The sequence below is a fragment of the Sciurus vulgaris genome, assembly GCF_902686455.1.
Source record: "Sciurus vulgaris genome assembly, chromosome: 2".
NCBI classification, from domain to species: Eukaryota; Metazoa; Chordata; class Mammalia; order Rodentia; family Sciuridae; genus Sciurus; species Sciurus vulgaris.
The window spans coordinates 97,195,917-97,219,048 of record NC_136462.1 but is presented as its reverse complement, the minus strand read 5'-3'; the positions used below and the strand labels follow the sequence as shown (position 1 = coordinate 97,219,048).

The window sequence follows — 23,132 nt, the reverse complement described above, 5'->3', positions numbered from 1 at the left end:
ATAGAATAAAGATTTAGATAGCAACGAGGATAGAGGGATGAAATTGTATCTTCCCTGAAGAACAAAGTAAAAGTGTTGCCAGTACTGGGAGTATATCCAAGTTACTTCTGTCCTAGACCTTGACTTAGACTTTGTGGTCACAGATGAAGTAGCAGTGATGAAATGAAAAGTGCCCTTAATCCCAGCTCTGTCTCTCCTACTGATTTTGTAAATCTGAACAAATTTCTTAACCCTTCTCAATGTGTTTGTTCATCTGTAACAACTGTTATTTGTTGTGACATTTTTTTTCTCTCAGAAAATTTGAAATAGTTACCTATTCTTGCCCTCTAATAATTTAAGTTGCTCTAATAATTGAGTGGCTTAAAGCAACAATAATGTTTATTCTGTGGGTTGACTGAGCAGTTCTGTTGATCTTCTGGGCTTGCATATGTGGCTCTGTGTAGCTGGAGGCTTGGTGAGAGTCTTCACTGAGTTGGGACAGCTGGGTCTGTCTTCACATGTCCTTTTATCCTGGACATCTTGACGCATGGCCATCTCAGGGCAATGTCTAATGGAGTGAAAGAGGAAGCTACCAGATCTCTTAAGGCCTAGCCTTGAAGTCACTTAATGTCACTTCCACCATAATCTATAGGTCAAAGAAAGACACAAGGCTAGCTCAGATTTAAAGGGTTTGAAAATAGAACCCACTTCTCAAAGAAGGTAAGAAATACTGTAAACCTAGTTTTCAATATGCCATAAGATTGCTGAATGATTGGTGAAAGCTAAATGAGATTATGAGCATGAAGCTATTATTTTTCTCTATATACATATAGGTAGGGATGGTTTCTGAAACAGCTGCCATATTTGCATTATGTTTTATAACCACAAAATTCTATAATACTGAGTCGAAAGTTAGTTTTTGTTGATATCACTAGTTAAATCATGAGTGATCTACCCTAAATGTGGGGAATTGCAGCTGTGTTAGACTTTAGTGAACTCTTTTCATGAAGTCATGCTTTAGTTCCTAATGTCAGATCTAGGAGCTGAATTTAGCATATTTCTTATGCAGTTAAAGATACTTTATCTCAATAGGTTCTAAACATAATTGAAAGTTTGTGAGATGAGGTAATAGAAAAATGAACATTTTTGTGTGTGTCCAACAAGCATCAATGACTCCAATTTTTGGTGCAAAACCAAACTCTGTGTACAGAGTAACTCCTTTCCTGTGGCATGCATTCTTGTTGGGACCATCCACATAAAATGCTCTATTATCCCCTGGCCAGGATTATGGGCAAGTTCTCTGAGGTAGGTAGGTCAACAGGACCCTAACCTTTGAATTTGAACCCCGAGGAGTGGCAAAGGACCAACATGGCTAGAACTGATTTACCCAAATGGCATCTCCCTGAATAAGTTCTCTACTTATTTCTACTATCTCTACTGCAGAACTACACTACTCCACATTTTATCCTAAAGTCAAGTTCAACAAGCAGTCCGATAATACTTAATATTTTTAAAACTTAAATTGCCCAGAGTTAGTTTTATTGCTTGTAGACAAATAACCCTTGCTGACACAATTACTCAAGAGATATAAAGTTATGAGAGTGGGTTTGAAGCTAAAATACCATGTTCTGCTTGATTAATCAATAAACCATTTGTCTTTTGTTATAGTTTTTAGGACACTGTGCAAGTTTCTGTGAATATGTAATGCAAACTTGTCCTTAAGCATCAAGGGTATAGGTAAGGATGATAAATAGAATGAGTGCAGGAAAAAAATATATAGTTCACTCTAACAATAGAATAAATATTCTAATTGTCAGCATCTAACTTAGTATGTAAGACCTAATAGGAATACTATAATTGTGTATCATAATTAATTGCTAGGTTAATTATTTCATTTATAAGTGCATTAAATCTGTACAAGAGAGAATAGCATGAACTACAACATCTTGTGAACAAGGAGGAAGTTGAACAGATTTTCTTAGCACAATAAAATTGTTTGAAATGAAAAGGTGGGACAAGGGAATTCTAGCTCAAAGTCTTATTTTGCAAACAATGCTATGAACTGTGCTAAGTTTAAAGAGGTGGATCTTGAAACCCCTATTGCAAAGATAAGAGTTTTCATTATCTGTTATTAAATTTTGTTGTAAGTAGTATGAGGAGTGCCCAGAAATGTGAATATTTCTTACATATTTAAAAATGTATTCCCTTTCTAGTAATTAGGTTCTCCTCCCCACTTCCCCTACAGAGCTTTCATTATTATGGTTAAACTTCCCAAAGAGTGGAATATATACCCTGGGAGTTCTTTCCCAATATGAAGAAGTAGAGAGTCTTTCCTCCACTGGAGGAAGTGGGCAATGAAAAAAGAGAAAGAAGGAAAAGCAAGGTCAGATAAAACATTTAATCTAAATCTCTCCCTTGGAGGTGAAACCCTGGAAAGTGGTATAGGGTTGAGTTAGGAATAATAGAGATGTCTGGAAATGCTGGAAGGGGGAACTTAAAGAGCACAAGAGTTTGCTCTTTGTTTTCTGGGCAAAAGACTTAGAAAAGTCATGTGTTTGGCTGCTCCTGTGCTGTCCAATATGTCAACTGGGTGGAAGAGTGTAAGAGAGGGGCACGTCATGTCCGGCATGCTACTGGAGTACAGAGAAAGAAGGTGGGCTTTCTAGATTCTACACAGAGTATACAGTAGCTACTCTGGAGGTCAGGACCAGGTCTTTCTGGATCTCCAGCAGCCTTGTCTCCCCTGACCCTTGGCCCCTCTGCTTAGACCCTTTTTCCATCCTAAATAAAACCTCCTTATCTCCCCCTGTCTGGGGAGCTTCTACAAATACTCCTGTCAAGGCTCTACTCCAGACTATTTAAATTGGAACCTCTGGTTTTGGGTCCTGGTATTGGAATTAAAAAAAAAAAAAAAAAAAAAAAAAACTCCCCAGGTCATTCTCTTGTGTAGTCAGGATTAAGAACTACTACCCTCTCTATAAGTTGAGGCTAGTCATGTTTTAGACTTGAGTTACATGTTGCATCCTTGATCAACTCCAGCCTCGGTCAAGTCACCTTGTTATATATCCTCCAAGCAAGCACCCTACATTTCTCAGCACTTAACTGGGTCACTATTTGTTTCAAGTCTGTCATTCCCTGTAGGCTACCTGCTGCCTGAAGGGAGAAAATCTCTGCCTTGCTTACCAGTAAGTCTGGTTCCTCCTTGCACCTGGTGGTAGATGGTTGATGCTCAGTAAATACATCTTGAATGAATGATCTACTTCACTCTCAAGTGAGGGTGTGTGATCAAGGCTTTAATTCATGAATCTGTGAAGAGAATTTTTGCAGGTAAGGATTAAACTAGACAACACACTTAGAAGACTGTGACTTCAAATCTGTTCACAATTTCCAGTTTCATTGTTTTCATCCTCATGTTCATGTCATAGCAGTTCAAAGGGTTCATCATCACTTTCGTAAGTCTGTGTGGTCCGGCTTACAATTAGGAAGAAGTTGAATAACTTTCATAGGTCCCTCTACCCTCATACCTGAGCACAAACTATTGCAAATAAGGCATATTCCCTTCAACAGGATGCATCCTTTGGGTTCCTGTTTGTGGTGAGCTCTTATTCTTGCCTTGAGAGCTGGTGGCTGGAACTGGGGGACTTTAATTCCAGAAGCCAAGGCCCAATTTAGATTCCCTAACTTCCTTAACTTCTATAGGGTTCAGGTAACACTGGATTTTGTAAGGAGGCCATAAATATTATGAGCTCTGAAGTCACCGAATTCATTGTACTTTGCATATTCTGGACAAACAGCTGAGAGTGTGTGTGTGTGTGTGTCTTAACTGTGGGCTGGGTGAGGATTGCTCCCATTCCGAATTCCAGTGTTCACAGACCCCTGACTCTGTATCCAGCTCGTACTCTTGGAGCATTTTGGATTTAGCCTGGGTAGGTGGCTTGAACTAAGTCTCAGAAGAGCCACTCTTCCAGTGGGCTCTGCACCGTGCGCAGCAAGTGGTTGCAGCAGAATCCCCTTTCCCGCCCGCACTCAGTCCCTGCAGTGGCCCAGGCCTGGGATGTGCCCTGCCTGTCTCCCGGCCTCCGGCCTAGGCTCAATGCAGGATCCAAGAGGCGTAGGGGAGGCGGCGCCAGGACGCCAGAGCAGGCAGGATGGGTCTCCCCTCTGGCCAAGGCCTCCCGAACCTCCGGGCCGCGGTCTTCGGCGTGCATTCTTGGTGCAGGTGGCACAGCTTTCCGCGCCGGCGGGTTTCCCGATCACGGGAGAAGCTAATCCTGGGTCCAGACCTCCCAACCACAGAACAGGATAAACCGCTACTCCACTTCTTCCCATTCTCTCTCCTCCCCACCCCAAAACGAAAAATCCCTGGCCGGGCAGGACCCGATCACCTCTGCCTCCTCCCACTGCACTAATCCAGCGAGTGAGGGAGGCCCCGCGCCGAGGAGGTGGCTGGCAAAGGGGAGTGGAAAGGGAGGATGGATGGGGCCGGGGGGGTGGGGTAGTGATGAGGGGGATGTAGGAGGGGGTGTCATTTTCTTTCTTTCTTTCTTTCTTTCTTTCTTTCTTTTTTTTTTTTTTTTAAGTATTTCTCTCGCGAGAAACCGCTGCGCTGACGATACTTGAAGAGGTGGGGAAAGGAGGGGGCCGCGGGAGCCGGGGCAGACTGTGGGTGCCACAGGCGGACAGGCGGCCACAGCTGGGACAGCTGCGGGCGGAGCGCAGCGCAGCGCAGCAGCGGCTGCTGGGGCCAGGACCGAGCAGCAGCCACCGCCGCCGCCTCGGAGTCGGAGCAGAAGCTTCTCCAGTGCGTGCAGCCGAGGTCCCGACTGGGATCGGGCGGCCACCAGGGCTGGGGATCCAGCCACGGAGGCTTTTCGTTTGCGCCGCGCGGAGGGCAGGGACAGGGACAGGGGTGAGGGGCTGTCCCGGAACATTCACAGCTGGCGCTGGCCCTCGCCTGCCTGACAGCTTCCTGGCCCGGGGCTCCCGTTGCCGGGCTAGGCGTCAGATGCTCTGGGGGCGGTGGTAGCCTCCTCAGCCGGCGGGACGGCGCGGCGAGTTTCCAGTCCCGCGACTTGGCGGAGAGGACAGGCTAAGGAACTGGGGCGTTCAAAGCGCTCATTGCGCGCAACTCGTGCTATTAAAAAATAAACTCAGCGAGCTTGCCCGGGGGCTTACGATCGTTTCGGGCGTGGGTACTTTGCGCCGCGCTCGTCAGCCGGCGCAGGGGAGGCGGAGGGGTCCGCTGGAGCCACTGCCTCCAGGGGCCTGGGCTTTTCAGCCAGATGTGGACCAAACGATCTTCACTTACCCAAATTAACTGCGCCACGCGCAGGCGGAGCGCGGGTTGGGCTCGGGAATGGGACCGCGAGGCTTCAGCATCCCGATGCCCTGAATCTCTTCCCCGCTTCGGGGATTTGTCTCTCTGTTGCAGCTGGCAAGGGCCTCCTGAAGTGGGAGCAGCGCCTGGAGAAGGCGGGAGGAGCCCGGCCCGGGGGACGGGCGGCGGGACAGCGGGACCCCGGCGGCGCGGTGCGCTTAAGGGCGCAGCGGCTACCCGAGACACAGCCTCGGGTGCGGCAGGAGGCGGCGGGAGCCGGCGGCCGCTTGGCATCATGCGGCGAGGGGGGCTTCTGGAAATCGCCCTGGGATTTACCGTGCTCTTAGCGTCCTACACGAGCCATGGGGCGGATGCCAATTTGGAGGCTGGGAACGTGAAGGAAACCAGAGCCAGCCGGGCCAAGAGGCGAGGCGGCGGAGGACACGACGCGCTTAAGGGGTAATGGAACGGGTCAACTTCTTTGGTGTGGGTCCCCTTCCCCCTTCTCCCGAGTTGAGTTTAAGATCCAGAGCAACTGACCGGGTCGATTCTCCACGGGGGAAGGATCCTTGGCAAGATCTCCTGGGGACACCTTGGAGGTGCTAAGGTTACACATTCTTCACCGCCTTAAGGGGTAAGCCACCTTGCTCCAGCTCCTGAAGAACTGCGGCCCCAGCCGAGGGGTCATAGTTAAAAGGAATTTTGGGCCATTGTTGAGGCAGATTTTGGGAGGCGAGAAGGGTTCCTTGAGGGAAAAGGGGAGGAGCTGTGACAGAGAAAAGAGAAGCCCGTTCCTTTCCCTTCAACGGTAATTCCGGTTGTGTTTAGGGGAAAGTACTTTGCTGGTGGGCGTCTTTGCAGATGCTCTTTTGTAAGGGAGCAAAGATAGGTAAAGGTTCCAATGACAGAGAAGACACATGGTTGATAGTTGACCCTCCGGTAAATTATGCTTACTGAAATTAGGGACTGAGTTTTCTGGGGTATACTCCCTTTCCAGTGTCAACACTGGAAGCAGAGCTGGACAAGTGTTTCTGAGCACTTGTGTTGGGTTGTGTGGAGCTATCCGCGTCGCTGCTGCAGTAATGTTGCTGGGGCTGGTGTGTTTTTAACTAGTGGTGTATATGTTACCCATATGCAGCATCATTTCACTGGCTTCCCATGCCCCTCTGACAGAAAATATTTCAGTAGAAAAGTTTTAAATTAGGTAGGTTGAACTAAGGATCGATTATCAGTTCCCTGAATTGAAAGAGTGTGAATGAAGAATACACTTTAAGATTTTTTTCAGATTGAAAGAGAAGTCTCTTTCTGTGATCAAGGTCAAGCCTCCATAGAAACAGTAGGATGGATTATGAATGACCCCTTCCATCTTCTTGGAAGAGCCTTTTAAATGAATCCAGGCAGTAAATAGACAGTTGTTTTTAAGTTAAATTCTTATAATTTTCACTGATGCTCTTTCCCTGAATGATGTGTCACTTGATTATGTGGCCTTGGGTTATCAAGTGAAGGTGCTCCCTGGATTTTAAAAATTTTTTTTAAGAATTTTATTTTTTGCTATGGGCTGTTTCAACTATGTGTATGTAGTGAAGTTTGTGTTTTTATGGTCCATGTATGAGAAGAAAATGTGCAGTGAATGGAACAGACCAGTTTTTGAGTCCTAGTCTGAACTAGGGACAAGATATTTGTGAGAGCTGAGCATTTAAACAGTAATAAAATGTGTATGATTTTTCTGACCCCAGAAAGTAGCCATGATTAACTCAGTTTCTGTCTTGACCTTTGTGGGAAATGAACCCAGGATTCCACCAATACTGGAAATGAAATTTGCTGATCCTGATCAGGCAACAGACATTTATTGCCCTGTGTGTCAGGCACGTGACAAGTTCAATAAATGGACCAAAACTCTGCTTTTCATGTGTTCTCTAAAGGACTTCATTTAGTCTAGCATTTTCCCCTCAAAAATATATTTCTGCTATACAATATTATCACAATAACTATTCTTGATGACATTGCTTGTATGCATATAGACAGAGGAAGTTGGAGTTTAGTTCTGTGGATAAAAATCTGTGGGGAGACATTAGGTCTGGCCAGACATTTGTCTCATCTCCATGTGCTGTCACCAACCCTTGTGTTTCCTGGGGAGACTCAGACCCAATGCAAAAACAGAAACTAAGCTTTTCTTTGTTGCTTAACAGTACGGCACACTTTTACTCACACCAGTACTTATTTCTGTTCACTTTTGTACCATTTTTTTTCATCATTAGAGAGATAACTCTTTGTACTTCTCATGTATTTGATCACTAATGGCTCATACCCTATCGCAAACTATCTATAAAGTCTTCCTAAAACATAATGAACAGATCAGTAATTCTGAGTGCTTTTAATTGCCATGTTATTTATAAAGTTGCCTATCTATATTTGGACTTTCAAAATAATAATTTTAAAGGATATACAATTAAAAATATTTCTCTCCTGACTTTCAGAGGCCATTTTCTTATGTATTTTCGAGAAATGGGCATGTATATATACACATAAATATATGTATGTCCCTGTACATATATTATATATACACAAAGAAATGTATGCACATATGTATCATTTTTGTATGTGGAATATACTATACATAATGTTCTGAACTTTGTTTAGTTTTTATGTATCTCTAGTGTAGTCATACTATACATAATGTTCTGAACTTTATTTAGTTTTTATGTATCTCTAGTGTAGTCATCTATGAAGTCACATGAATCTAACCTTGTGTGTTTTCTTGGTGTATAGAATCCCATGATGTGGTTGGAACAATTTCCTAGTGATGGCTCTTTAGATTATATTAAATATTTTGATGATACTAACATTCTTATACATGCCTGTGTATGTATGCACGAGTTTATATGTGGTATAAAATTATAAAAGTAGAATTGCTGGATCAAAGTTTTTCCCTTAGATTTTAAACAAACACCCATTCTGATGTTAAATTTGAATTGCATTTGAAATTTATTCTCTCTACTTATTGCCAGTGCAGTCTCACATGAATGAGTCTTTTAACCATGTCCTGCTGTGTAAATCATCAGGGAAAGTGACTCTGTATTACATTTTTCCAGTTACTGCTTGAAATTTCTATTTTTTCTCATTAAAATATTATCCGCTTCAAAACGAAGCCTTTGACTGCAGTAAAACCTGCTTGCCATTTTGATGGAGATGCATAGTTTATGAAGTGAAAGTGATTTGTAACCTCTGAAGCTGCCTGATGTGAAGTTGGTGGCAGCAACTTTCAGCACCTCACTAATATTTCCCCTAGCTAAAAGGTGCTTTAAGCTCATTGGTATCTGATGTGCACTGGTCTAATCTCCCCCACAAATACTGCCTTCTCATTTTTCTCTGATGTGGCAGGTGACTCTAAAATTTGCCTTGCTATTTTAAAAATAACTGTTCCTTCCCTGTCAGCTCCTTCTCTTCATAGCCCAGGAACCTGCCTTGTCTTCCCTCCTTGGATATGTCTTCCATCCTCTCTCGTCTTTCTTTCCTCCCATCCTGTTGCAGGTGTTCCCCCCCCCCCATGGGCAGCAGAAGTTGTTCCACAGTGGAAATTTAAGCATCCTCAAGTTTCTTCCCAGCTTTTTCTTTGTTTTCTTAGAATAAATCACCAATTTCTATTTTTACATGAAATCCTTTTTTTTAAATATGAAATGAGTGTGGTCCCCATTCGTCCTGCAAAAATTGTTTTTTTTTTTTTCTATTTTGAAGTGAGAATTTTGCAAGTTTTAAAATATTTTCAAATAGTAAATATATAGGAGTTTTCCCTTAGGCATTGCTTAACAAGTGTGAAATGACTTTATGAGAAATAATAAAATCCCAACTTTGTCTGTATTTCAGTTCTTAAGAATTTTTCTCAGCTAAATTCTAAACTTCTGTGATTAGGCAAAAAGTGTGGGAGACAGTCCAGTATTTTTTTTAAAAACTCATGCATAAAAAACCAACTCTACTTGAATAGCAGTAGTTATGTGCCCTTTATTTATGATAGCTTTATTGCTTTAGCTCCCAAATATGGAAATACTACAGTTTCATGTCACAGGGAAAAATTCCTTACAGTGAGACATCCTTTTCCTAAACCTCCAGTAATATGGATTGAGTCTTCTGTCCTTGTTCCTCAGCTCATAAGTATATGAAACCCGATTGTAGTTTGTTTGTCCCCTTATGCATATTCCCTTTGGTCTTTGTTTATTTGTTTACTTTTTCCAGAGGTCTTGTTACCAGAAAAATACACATGGAACAGTTCATACACAGGGTAGATTATGTGACGGCAAACTCCAAGGGATTAATTATACAGAAGTCTGCTATTAAAATAAAGAAGTTTAACAGAGAACACAGAAAAAGTTCTGTAAACTTTATACAGTTCATTTTAACTTTACAAAGAAGACTTTAATACTTCATCTGAAGTCAGATGGGCTGATAATTAAATATGGGGAAAGACTCATGCAGTGGTATGGTTTGACTTTGTATTTACTGAAAAAATTAAGCTAAAATATTGAGACACAGATTTTAAAAAGATATTCCTGAATAGAGGGTTTCAGTAATTCCACATTTTAAACAACAGGATAGAGATAAAATATTTATTTATGTGACTCTTTTGTAGCATTTAAGACATAGAAATTGTTCATAGAAATGCATAAATTGTTGGTAAAACCAATTAATTAAAACATATATCAACCTATAATGAAACAAGGTGAGGGCTGAAGGAAACAGAAGTAGAGACATCTCTTCAAGTTTATTTGGAATTTTAAAGAATATGGAAACATTCCTTTGTTGTCTTCTGTAGTAGAACTTACTTTTATACCTGTGGTTCAAGCATAATACTAAACAAATTCTTAGGGTATTCATACAATAAACTAAATAATTTACCTGGTCAATCTGGTCATTTATCCTTTAATTTTCAATGTGACTGTTTTCTTGAAAGAGAAATAAACTAGCTTAATAAGTTCTTTGTTTCTAAAAACTAATCTTGCAAATGGGCCTACTTTAGCAACTTAAATTTTTTTTACCATGAAATTCTTTGGGAAAGCCAAAATCTATACTATATCAGGCCTGATTTATACAGCAAGTATAGGAGAGTTTAGTGTTTCACCATGATTAAACTTGATTTTCCCATTAGATTGTGAAATCATCAAAGGCAAGAATCCGCTTGTAAGCATTTTACCACAAATTCGTCATTAAGTGGGGTTTCAAAGAGTTCATTAATTCAGGAGGACTTGATTGAATGCCAGAATCATACCCTTTAGCCTGGAGGACTGAGCAGTGAGAGTAGGAGAATAGAGAACAGGAACCAGGAGACACCAGGCAGGCTGCAGAGGGCATGCACTTTAATAGTAAGTGAAACAGATGAACTTATATGATGGAGTTACGTCCTGATAAATCCTGCCAAGCATTTTGGGAAATAGTATTGCACCAGCATGTTGACTCGCCCAGGAAAAGATTAAAATTCAAAATTTGAAGCATGGTTTCTACTGAATAGGTACTGCTTTCACATTATCATAAAGTAAAATGTTGTAAATGCAGTGCAGTCAGGACCCTCTGAAATAATAATTGTAGCTAGAGTAGACATTTAGATAACATTTACATGCCAGACACTGCTCTAAATGTTTTACACATGATAATTAATTTAATCCTTACAACTCTATGTAAGATGGGTCATTTTATTAATTTCCTCTTACAGTGGGAGCTGAGGTATGCAGAGGTTATGTTCTAAAGACAAAGTCTTAATGCTAAAATTGTCTTTCTCCATTAATTTTAGTTATGGTTTTGGTTTCTCATTCCACTGGACAAAAATGTAAGACTAATACAATGGTAAAATTCCACTTATAATTCCTAATATACTTTTGTGTTAGCTTATAAATCGTAAGTATAGTTAATCGCAGGATTTAAATAAGAAATGTTCTCTGTCATTTCTACAATGATACTGATAAAACACAGAAAGAAACAATGTCAGAGTCAGCTGGCACCTTGGATGGCACACGTATTTGTGTGTGTGTGTGTGTGTGTGTGTGTGTGTGTGTGTGTGTGTGTGCGCACGCGCATGTGTGGGTGTGTTTGGTACTGGGATTGAATTCAGGGGTACTCTGCCACTGAGCTACATCTCCAGGCCGTTTTATTTTTAATTTTGAAACAGGTTCTCAGTAAGTTATCTAGGATGATCTTGGATTTGCTGTTCCTCCTGCCTCAGCCTCTAAGTTGCTGAGATTATAGACTTTTGAGACCCTACCTGGCACTTAACGATATTTTAATGTTATACTTGGAATTTTTACTGATGGTAGTAGAGTCATGGAATTCTCCTTCTACATGTCCTGGGTTCTGAGCTGAAGGCATTTCTCATTATGTCATCTAGAATCTCTTGTTATCATGTCCCATGTAAGAAATTTCTCTAGGATAGAGTTACAGATGGTGTTTCTCTTTCCAGGGGAAACAATATGTATCTTAAATCCTTACCGGTAAGATGAGTTATTTAATGCTTTCTGTTTCACTTTTTTGCTTTGGTTGCCTATAAGCTCAGAACCATTTTTTTTAACATTAAATTGAAGCAATTATGGTTTAAAATAACAAAGTCTAATTTATCTCTTGATGATTACACTTTACAAATATTAATTTCTTTAATACAAAGCTCCTCATTTGGGAGATTAAAATTTTTTGCATGTTTCACAGGTGAGGAAACAGGGATACAGAGTTTGGGTAATCCCTCCAGAGGCGTAAACTTACTTGGAGTAGAGTTGGGAAATCTGGCTTCACAGTCAGATCTCTTAACCAATATCTGTTACTGAGTCTCAATTACAATAATTCTTGTAGCTGGTAAATTTATTTCATTCATACCCTTCATGCCTCATTTCCCCAGAATCTTCTACTATTGCTGTGTGGAAGGCCCAACAATTGTTGAAGATAAATCCTATTATGAACTAAGGGAAGGACCATGATGGAAATGGGCTTCATCAGAAAGCCCTGAGTAGTGAAAGTCTCTGAGGTTGACAAGCTGTGAATCAAGACGATTGATTTTGAAGGTTGAGTTTTATCGAGACTAAACCATACCCATTTGTTTACCGATTTTCTGCTTGTACACTGCGGCAGCAGAGCCAGGTAACCGTGGTAGAGAGCATGGCTGGCAAAACTGAAGTATTTGCTCTTTGACCCTGTAAATAGTTGACCAGCCTCTGATCTATGTGATAAAAACTGATGATTAGCTAGGACTGACTATTTCTTTATTCTGTTGTCTTATTTATCTCTAGAGATAGCTAGCAACTGGGCATGTGGTAGATGGTCAGTAGATATTTTTGATGGTCAGATTCTGAGCAGTTTTGGTTGATTGGGTAAGGTCGATTATATGAATTAAAGCTTGAAGGAAGAGTAAAAGAGAAAGAAAGGGAACATTTGAGTAAAAAAGGCAGCAAGTGGAAAGGATATGAAGTGTTTGAGATCATGGGACATGGAGATCAGGGTTTACTGCATGACTCCAAACAGGGTTGCTCCCAGTGTAGTCTGCAAGACTGATGCCCCTGGAGTTGTGCAGTTTGCAACCTTGTGAGCCTGTATTTACCTGGAGAGTGATGTTAGGGAGAGAAGAGGGACTAATGAAAACACAAATGCTGCTGCTTGTGAAAGGTGAGGATGGGAAGCTGTTAGAGGATGGTAAGATGGTAACATGATCAGAGCTTCACACTGGCTGGGGTGTGAACACTGTGTGATTAGAGAACAGGGAGACAGAGATGGGAGGCTTGGGAGGCAAGTACAGCAGTTGAGGTGAAAGTGGATGATGGCTTTGGCCAAGGCAGGGGAGGGGCTGAAGGGAGAAGAGGCCAGTTGCTGGAGAGAGAAAAGGAGGAGGTGCCTGGAGAGCTCCCACCTGGCCCACATTAAATTTGTCATATGTAATGACATCATAGCCATTCATGAGAAACCAAAGGTGGATAAGATCCCCACTACAATGCAACAAGCTATTCTCATTTGTGAGTGTATTGATTGTCTTATTGCTATGTAATAAGTTACCCCAAACTTAGTGACTTAAAAGAACTGATGTATTATTTCTCATGATTCTGTGGGTCAGGAATTTAGACGGCACAGTGGTGACTCTTGTCTTGCTCTCTGGATTGAGCAGTAGCATGACTTCATGTATGTATGGTGTTTGCCACTCTGTTTACTTTGGCATGATTTATCTAAATGGATGGATGGATGAGGGGACTAAAGAAGCAAAGAGTAACTTTCTAGTTCTGGTGGGGGCCTGCTAGGGTTTTTTGTGTGTTTTTTTTTTTGGGGGGGGGATTGAACCCAGGACCTCACACATGCTAGGCAAGCACTCTATCACTGGGCTATACTCTCAGCCCCTAACTTTCCAGATTTTGAAACTCTTTCTCATGTAGTCTCTGGCCTGGACCTGCCCCTGGGGATGGAACCACTGAGTGTGTTTTTCCAAATGGGGAAACTAAGCCCCAGATGCAAACTAAACCTTGCTGAAGGTTTGTGTCTACTGGGGCTGGTTCTGGAACAACAGCCTCCTGACCTCTGGCCTAGTGCTTTAACCCCACATGTTGACTGTAAGCTGACTGGAATGGCTGGATGGACTTGAATGGGCTTGTTGTCAAAGTTGGTTGGTGTCTTGATTTTTCTGCATATAGTCTCAGATTGTCTCCTTCTATACCTGGCCTCTGTGCATCATCTTTCCAGCAGCAAAGCTAGACTTTTTACATGGCAGCTCAGGATCTCCCAAGAATACGAAAGTGGAAGCTGTCTTCAAACTGTCTGGAATTGCATGACTTGGAATTGCATGCCAGTCACAGGCCTTGCCCTGATTCAAGGGTGTGGACTAATGTCCTGCCTTTTGATGTGAGGAGTGGCATGCATCTTAAGGAAAAGGAAGAAGTAAGTGATGGGGCTGCCTTTGGAGACTAGCTAGCATAGTGAAGCAATGGATTTTTGAGAAGGATAACCAGTTATTTAAGGTTTTAATTTTAACTTGATCTGGTAAGATTGGCTCAGCTTTTCACTGAGGATGCTTCATTGTATTTTGCTGCTGTGACCTCAGAATGAAAAATACTCCACAATAATGTGACAGAACCTCCTGTTAGATTAGTGACAAGGGCATTGTTCTTAGTTTATCCACACTTCTGCATTTAAAGAACTCACAACCCTCAGGAACAAGATTATAGTTCCTAATAAACTGATACATTTTGTTTGAATATAAAAATTATAAAACTCCTCACCTTTTCCGTTTTTCTTTTAGCTTTTAAGAAAATCTGACAAATTTCACTCTAATTTATTAACTTGGGTATTTGGTATGTTTTGCCTTCCCTCTATATGGAATTTTACTTTCAATTTCTATTAATAGCCTCACTTTTATATGTCTGTTGGTGTCAGCCACCTCAAATATTTTTTCAAGTTAGGAGTTAATAATAATAACCCAAAATAGATACATACTTGCCAATAGAATCAATGTTGTAAAAGACTCAACTCTATTACCTTTGTCACAAATGGAGTAACCACATTGTTAATAGAATGAAACTAGATCAGGACTATGGTTAGATTTGGGTTGTGATTGTTCTATACAATATTCAATCCTAGTTTTAAGTTTCTCTTGACTCTCTAACTTTTCAACTTAAGTGCCTTTTTATGGCTAAAGTAATCGCCGAGTCTATTTATTCAGCCCCCTCAGAGCGGAAGGGAGAAAGGAAAATTCCCTATCTCCACCATTCCCAGCCAAAGATGTATTCCAGACAGCAAGCAGGCTCCGAGCAAGAGAACTGCTCCATTAGACAAGTGATCTGGGTCAGTGTTTTGAAGGGTTGTGAATTCCTAGACCATCAGTCATACTTACATTCAAATATAAGTATCCAAACACATCTAAGTCCAAATATAGTACATCCATTTTATGATGTTGGTGTCAGGAGACAGGATTTATGCGGGCCCTATGGATACATTGTCTGCTGAGTTTCATGGTTTTGAACTGAAGTATGGCAATATCTATTAATAAAGAGAATGTATTCCAGGGTTTTATTTAATCTTTCATTTATTCTTCTCTCCCTTCCTCTTCCTCATCATCGTCTTTCTTTTTTCTTTTTCTTCCTCCTATTATCTCATCTTTTTCTTCTATATTAAAAGTGGCTTCAAAATCCAAGCTACAAATAAAACAGGGAGACTAGGAATATCAAATAAGAGTTGAAACATTAAGAAAATTAATACATTTTAAGTAAAATGTAAAAAATTTCACCTGGGAGGTTTGGGGTCTTCAAAGAGAAAAACAGGGGTAAAGTGTTTTGTTAGGGGAAGGAAAGAGGAAATTGAAGAGGAAGGAAGAGGAAGTGACAGAGTTAAGAGCCCTGTCAACGGTGGTCCGAAGCTGGGTAGAGCAGGTGCTGAGTTTCCACAGGTGAGGATGACAGCTTCCTTGTTCCTGGCAGCACTGGTCCAGGCGACCTCAGGTCTTCATCAGCCTCTCTATGGGACAGAGAGCTTTGGGAGGAGAGTCAGAGCATGACAGAAAGACAGATGCTTGGATACGGAAAAATATTCCATAAAACATTTAGAGGAGTGCAGTGGAAAAGCAGTTAATCTATCATTTACTCTGTACCTGTGTATGTGATACTATGTGAAGTTTGGTGTGTCCCTGCCCCCATGGATAATGGTTATTGTCCATAATTTCCCCTCTTCCTTCAGTGCTAATTTATCAGAGTGTGTATAATCAGACCCTAATAGGTTTGTGCCTTTGATGAATATCTCCCAAAGGCTCTTCTTATTATTTTGCAATTAAAACCATGACTCAGGTCTTCTTTCATCTTTACAAAAATATTACAAATGAGAGTTATAGTGGGACAGATTTTAGAAATTCATAGATGCTGAAGCCAGGGCCTGAGAAGGTCCATTATAAAGTGCTTTATAGATGGGGAAGCTAAGTTCCATGGTGACAAGAACGATTTAAGTGGAAGTGTGGGGTTGGGTAGTAGATGGTGCCTCTCCATATTCACACCCTAGAGACTTGACTGCTCTTTGCATTTCCGCCACTGGGCTTGACGTGAGCAAACCTTCCACATAATGTAGGCTTGGGTGCTTTTCTTTTTCTCATTTATTTGGCTTTAGAAGATGTGATTAATGACTCAGTGGTCAACCCTTGGTGGTGGGGGTGTCGCTGTGCAGTGGGCTTTTAGATCTATAATGGTACCCTGCTATTGATGGAAGCCTCCAGATTCGGTAGGGTTGTATGGGGTGGGGTTTTTCAGGGGAGGTAATTGCTAGTGAGGCAGCAGAAGGGAGATTGGAGAGAGAAGTAGGAGTGTTTTCTGAGAGCCCTTACCACAAATGATCTTGCACTTCTAATTGACAGTTAAGGTATGAAATGTTTTGGGATATGCCAAGGCAATTCTGGATCTGTGTTTGAGCTCAGTCTCTTATTTTATAACTTGCTGACTTAGTTATCCATGCTACTAACTTATACATTTAGATTCCAAGCAATAAGTATGCCAAGATGTAAGAATTTCTTGAATTCTTGCCCTTTCTCCTCTATCATTTCCCCCACTAAATTTGTAGAACATCTGACTAATCCAAATGACAACTACTTATTAAGCATTAGCTGTGTTTGAATTGGACTGACTGTTTAATTCTAAGAATGAACATCCTGTCTCAAGCCTGCTGATACTATTCTCTTCTTTTCAGTGATTCTAGGCAGAACTACCATTTAGAATAGCTTTCTGTTTACCGAGGGGGTTAATGTCGGAGGTGATGGGGATAAGTGCTTTGCAATGAAGAACTTGATATGAACCTTCAAGTCGACAAATAGTTTTTAATCTTTCATGGACTGCTGCTGCTTCACACCCTAGAGTTTAGGCCACTGACCTCAAGTTTGCAAATTTTATATCCCATTACCACCCTGTGAGCTCTGTACTCCCCAGGGCCACATAGTTGATGTTTTAGCTGGAATCTGAGAAAGTGTCTGAACATTTCCTGAAGAGTTGGCTAGAAGCTATTTGGCAGTTCAGTCATAAAAACCCTGAGCTAGTGGCTGGGGTATATACTATAATTACCTCACACTGTTTCCTATTTGAGCCTGGTTGTGGGTCATGGGGTAGAGTGGTATTGCTTATGGGACTATATTTTAAAGGATTGAGGAGTTGCTTTCAATGAACACTAATAACCATTGACCATGTTTTCAGGGAGACTTCAAGTGTGTTGGGGAATGTGCATGCCTGGGGTCAAATCCTGGCTCAACCACCTACTAGAGAGAAACCTCAGACAAGTGGCTTGACCTCTTGAAGCCTTATTTATTCACTTATAAACGGGGTTATAGCACACACCCTTGTATATTGCCCCAAGACTTCATGAGAGTACATTTCAGGTTCCTAGTGCAGTGCCTGACATGTTTGGTTGTGATGGTTAAGATGTGCATCCCTTACAGGTAGGGAGAATGGGGAGTGAAGTCATATGAAAAGTAATCTTTTTTCTTTAAGACCAGAGCTAAATATTGGATAATCACTAGTATCTGGATATCACAGACTTCAATTTCTCATCTTGGAACTGATTGTTTTCAGAAACATGGGAAGCAAACTTGCAATTTCAAAAACTTTTTTTCAATGTAATTTTAATGGAAACATTCTTCATCTATGCAGATCTGGTTATATTTAAAGGTAGTAATGTACATGAGGTTTTACTTTTAGATTTTTCCCTCCTCCAAATTGTGCCACCTTTATTGGGAAATGAGCATTTTAGTCTTTTAATTGTCAAATCTACCAAATAGGCCTGTCTCCTTGATGATGCTTTTTTCCCTGCCCTTGAAGAGTTTTTGAGAAAGAAATTTAGATTTTAGGAAATGGAAGGACTGATGAGAACCACTCTTTTGCAACAGTGCAAAGAATTCTGGAGTGAGGACTTTTGGGTAGTGAGGTGGTTGGTCATTATTGACATTTAACTCCTTCATTAGAGTAAGGATTTGGTTATGATCAGGTAGACAAGATGATTACCAGCAATTCCAAGCTGCAGAACCATCCAGCTCCTGATCTCAGAGGTAGAGAGATGAACTGTTTCCTGGCTACACATCACATCTCCTGGAGAACTCAGGCACTTCTCTGATCACATGTGCATCATCGTGGCCAAAAAACCAGAGCGCTTGAGCTGGCCAGGTCTGAGCCATGTGTTAGTCCTGCCTGAACCATGTGGAATGGTTACTAAGCTCTTAGAATCAAGAGGAGTTTGGTTATCAGGGAAAGGGAAGGGGTATTAGGTGGGTAAACCTTTTCCATAGAACCTTTACTCTGTCCACTCATTCAGTTATCCCTGTCTCTCAGGGCGCTTTGTGGACAGGACCCACTTGTGTGATTGGGGCCAGGCTGACTCAGATTGGCCACCCCTGAGAAGAAGCGGAGCCTTACTTTCCAGCTGAGTATTCCCTTTCTTTGGCTTCAAGCCGTGAAGCAACACAATGCTCATTTGGTACAAAGGGATTCTTGTTTGTTGTTTTTTCTTCCATGCCCTATTTCTCTTCAGAAATTAAAAATCTTTTTATATCTTCATTTTTCTTTTAATGATTCCCATTTTGATTTTAATGGGAACTGACTTTCAGAGAGATCTTAAATATTGAACATCCAGGAAACTGGAACAAATCATACATTATCTTAATTTAGGCAAAGCTTGGGAGAGTTCCTGTACTCTGCACCCTACATGCCAACCTCTGGTTAACTGATTGGCAACAAATTCTAAGAAGTTGTGGTTGCTTCATATTCATTCGCAGCCTATAAAAATAAGACTTTTAAATAAGGAGTGGCTTAAACAGATAATGGTTAGTTCTCTATTTGCCATTAGAAATGTTTAAATTCCCAAATGTCTCTCATCTGCTTGAGGTAAATCATACCACCACCAATACAAAGTTTATAAAAAATGTAAAAAAAATAAAAACAAATAAATATCAGGTACTTTCTGTGCTCCACTAACTTCCCAGGAGAAAAATAAACCTCAAATAAAATAAATATTTCTTTTTAAAGTTTTGAAAACCTTTCAGGAATTTTATAAGAATATGCAGATCCTTTTTTCCTTCTTGTAAGCAATTCCAACTTAATGTAGACATTGTCCAACATTTGACAGCAGGACAACAGGATCTGTTTGACCTCAGACTGACTCATCTGCTCAGTTGCTTTTGAACTTTTCCTTGAAAATAGGTTAACACACATTCTCACACATAGAAGGCTCAGAAAACATACCAGGATTCCTTGCTGAATGATTTCCTTCCCTCATTACATATTTCCCATGACTCTAAGCTATAATAATCCTGGCATTTATATATAGAAAAGCCACAATTCAACACTTATAGACCTAGTACGAATCAATATCTTTCCCCTCAAGTGCATCTTTTGATGGGTTTGTTTGTCATAAAGATGAAGTATAATTATAAAAATGAATCATGTCAGAAAGTAGTTATAATGCCCAAGGGAATCCATTCCCTGGGCTGACATAAGCTCAATTATTTGCATGAGTGTAGTTAAGCCATTTGTTCTTGGATTCCTCATCTAGTGAACATTAACCTTATTCCATAACTGTTGGATGCTTGAACTTCACAGAAACACTGACCAGCCCTTGCCACTTGATTCAAGATGGCAAACATGCTGGGATTGGATTGTTATTATCTCCATTTCAGGTCCTTCTCCCTCTCAGGAATGTGGAGGTGATTTAATAGATGTAGGTGGTTGGTTCATCAAGTGAATGAAAAAAGAAAACCCAAGTGTGGCATGATGTTACCCACCAGGACTTCCGGATGCTGCTACAAAATTGTCCATTTTGTTTAGCTTTTTAATTGCAGGATTTCAAACACCTACAAAACTGGAGAGAGGGATACAATGATGCCTGAGCTTCAACATTTAGCAATTAATGATCAGCCAGGTTCATCTACATCTCTCCTTGCCACAGATTATTTGGAAGCAAATCCCTGAAAAATTCTTTCATTTGTAAGCATTCAATATATATCTCTAAAAGATACAGCTTCTTTAGGAAGCATAAACACAATGCCATTATTACATTTAACATTAACATTAATCTTTTAATGTTGTCAATGAACCAGTGAGTTTAAGTTTCACTGATTAGATCATATATATGTATATATTTTTTGTGCGTGTGTCAGGGACCAAACCAAGGAATGCTTATTCACTGAGCCACATTGCCATCCCTTTTTAAAAAACATTTTTAAATTTGTTGTAATTAGTTACATGTGACAGTAGAATGCATTTATGCATTTTGATAAATCATACATTAATGGAGTATAATTTCTCATATTTCTGATGGTACATGTTGTAGGATCACGTTGGTCATGCAGTCATATACATACATAAGGTAATAATGTCTATTTCATCCTACTCTTCTTCCTACCCCTACACCCCCTCCCCTCCCTTCACTCCCCTCTACCTAATCTAAAATAACTCTATTCTTCCCTACTGCCTCCCTGCCATTGTAAATCAGCATCCACATATCAGAGAGTACTTTCAGCCTTTGGTTTTTTGGCACTGGCTTATTTCACTTAGCATGATATTCTCCAACTCCATCCATTTATCAGCAAATGCCATAATTTCATTCTTATTTAAGGCTGAGTAATGTTCCATCATATTTATATACCACATTTCCCTTTTTATTTTGAGACAGGTTTTTGCTAAGTGTCTTAGATCCTCGCTAAGTTGCTGAGTCTGGCTTTGAACTTTCGAGATCTTCCTGCCTCAGCCTCCTGAGCAGCTGGGATTACTGGTGTGCAACACTGCACCTGGTGTATCAATTTTGTTTTATTTTCTCTACATAGTTCATTCAATTAAGGATCCAAATGAAGTCCATCTTTTGTAATTGATTTGATATATCTTTTACATATTTTTTAAAATATAGATTGTGATTTTTTGCCTTGTAATTTATTTATTTAAGAAATTGGTCATGTCCTGTAGAGCAGTGTTTCTTTCTTTCTTTCTTTCTTTCTTTCTTTCTTTCTTTCTTTTTTTTTGTGGTGTTGGGGAATTGAACCCAGGGCCTTGTGCTTGGAAGGCAAGCACCCTACCAATTGAGCTATCTCCCCAGCCCAGAGCAGTGTTTCTTAAGATGCAGGTGTGCAAACTATCTGTCACCAGTCCATGATAAGATAAGAAACTTGTGCCTGGATGTAAATTCAGTATGTTACTAGGTACACGAGCTTTTTTTCATAGCAAGACTTTCTCAATGAAGGAGGCAGTAAAATGGTTTGCATTCTGGCTTATACTCCTTTTCTCATTAAAGACTAGTAATGTCTAGTGTGTGGATCAACACTGGCCAGTCCTTGGGCCACACCTGGGTACACTGCTGTGGAGTTTCTCACAGTCCAGGGACAACTGCACTCCTCTGGTGTGGAGCTTACCATGTTTCGTGATCTCCAGTGTGTGCTGTGAATTGCTAGTTATGGCTAGAAGCTGGTTCTATCTCAGAATCTGTTAAGTGGAGAATGCCCTTTCATTTGGAAGTACATTTGTAACTACTAGTTTCTCTTTTTGTGACTTTAGCAGCCATTAGTGATTATTGCCTAAACTCACTAATTTATTAAGGCCCCAGAAGGGAAATATTTTAATTCTGTTATTCACTATTTACTTACACCATAAAGTTTTACACTTAGTTTTGAATTTACACTCAAGGTTCACAGCCAGCAATGTCTGCAGTGTTGCTGGGTCTGCATTTTCTGATGCATGTCTTTGAGGGTTGTAGAAAAATTAGGTAATGTCTCATAGGAAGGATTGGCTATTATGAGGTAGACGCTTGTGGACAGTTCACACAGAATGGGCCTGATACTTGAGGGGGCAGACAGGGAAGGAAATAATTCTGCAAGGATCTATAACTCTGTCCTTATCCCACAATATTTCTTACAAGTCAAGATGGAAACGCTCAGTGTTATGTTAAAGTAAGGCGTTCCAGGCAAGAACATTATGAGAAATTGGTAAGATGCACTACTGGTGCATCTTCAGATCTTCTAACATTCAGAAGGGAATGTATGTACCCTCATTTCAGCATTTCTTCCTTGGGAAGGCACATTTTATTTAAGAAATTGTCCTTTAGCTTTAGCATTCAAATGAAAGGTTCTGAAGCTATTGGTATACCCAGGCCCCGGGGAGCTCCTCTCTGAGTGTTGGTGAGGGTTAATGTGTGAGTGTGTACTTGTGAGAGGCACATTGTCCGCATGCGTTTCATATCATGGAAGATGACCGTGGTCCCCTAAAGCCAGGTTCATTTCTTTTTTTCTTTTTCTTTTTTTTTTTTTTAAATAAGTTTCAACTTTATTTTTATTTTATTTATTTATTTATTTATTTATTTATTTATTTATTTTTATTGTAAACAAATGGGATACATGTTGTTTCTCTGTACATGGCGTAAAGGCATACCATTTGTGTAATCATAAATTTACATAGGGTAAAGTTGTTTGATTCATTCTGTTATTTTTTCCCTTCCCCCCACCCCTCCCACCCCTCTTTTCCCTCTATACTTCCTCCATTCTTGTCCCTCTCCCCAGGTTCATTTCTGTTAACTGGTATAAAACTCCCAGGTAAACAGGTTTTGAGAACAAGATTTGAGTTTTGTTGTCAGGTGCTACTGCAAAGGACTGGAAGCATCATAGTAGAACATAAGTAGAACATAAGCGTTCATAAGTAGAACAGGTGGATGTGCTGGTGACGGTATCATCTCCACCTCAGGCGCTCAGTAGGTTGAAGCTTGTTCTGGCATTTAGCACCCATTCTACTTAATTATAGCTTGAAACACAAACTCTGTCACACCTTCCCTAGAGCTGGGAAGGTGTTGAGAGGACAGGGTTGGCACCACTCAGGCTGAAAGGGAAATCCTTTGG

General features: G+C 40.6%; 1 protein-coding gene and 1 long non-coding RNA gene across 2 annotated transcripts in view; one reads left to right on the top strand and one right to left on the bottom strand.

Moving 5' to 3' along the window:
- Window positions 1-360: 360 nt before the first annotated feature.
- On the bottom strand, window positions 361-5,424 carry LOC306654477. Its single transcript, XR_013761977.1, has 3 exons — window positions 5,288-5,424; window positions 3,163-3,285; window positions 361-547 (listed from the first exon to the last, which is right to left on the bottom strand). It is a non-coding gene; the product is annotated as an uncharacterized lncRNA (long non-coding RNA).
- FBN1 (fibrillin 1) overlaps window positions 4,625-23,132 on the top strand; it is a 252,572-nt gene continuing 234,064 nt past the window's right edge. The window contains exons 1-2 of the mRNA XM_079128081.1: window positions 4,625-4,780; window positions 5,411-5,755. Of these exons, the coding sequence (XP_078984207.1) occupies window positions 5,592-5,755 (164 nt within the window). The 5' untranslated portion in view covers window positions 4,625-4,780; window positions 5,411-5,591. The remainder of the gene's footprint in view (window positions 4,781-5,410; window positions 5,756-23,132) is intronic.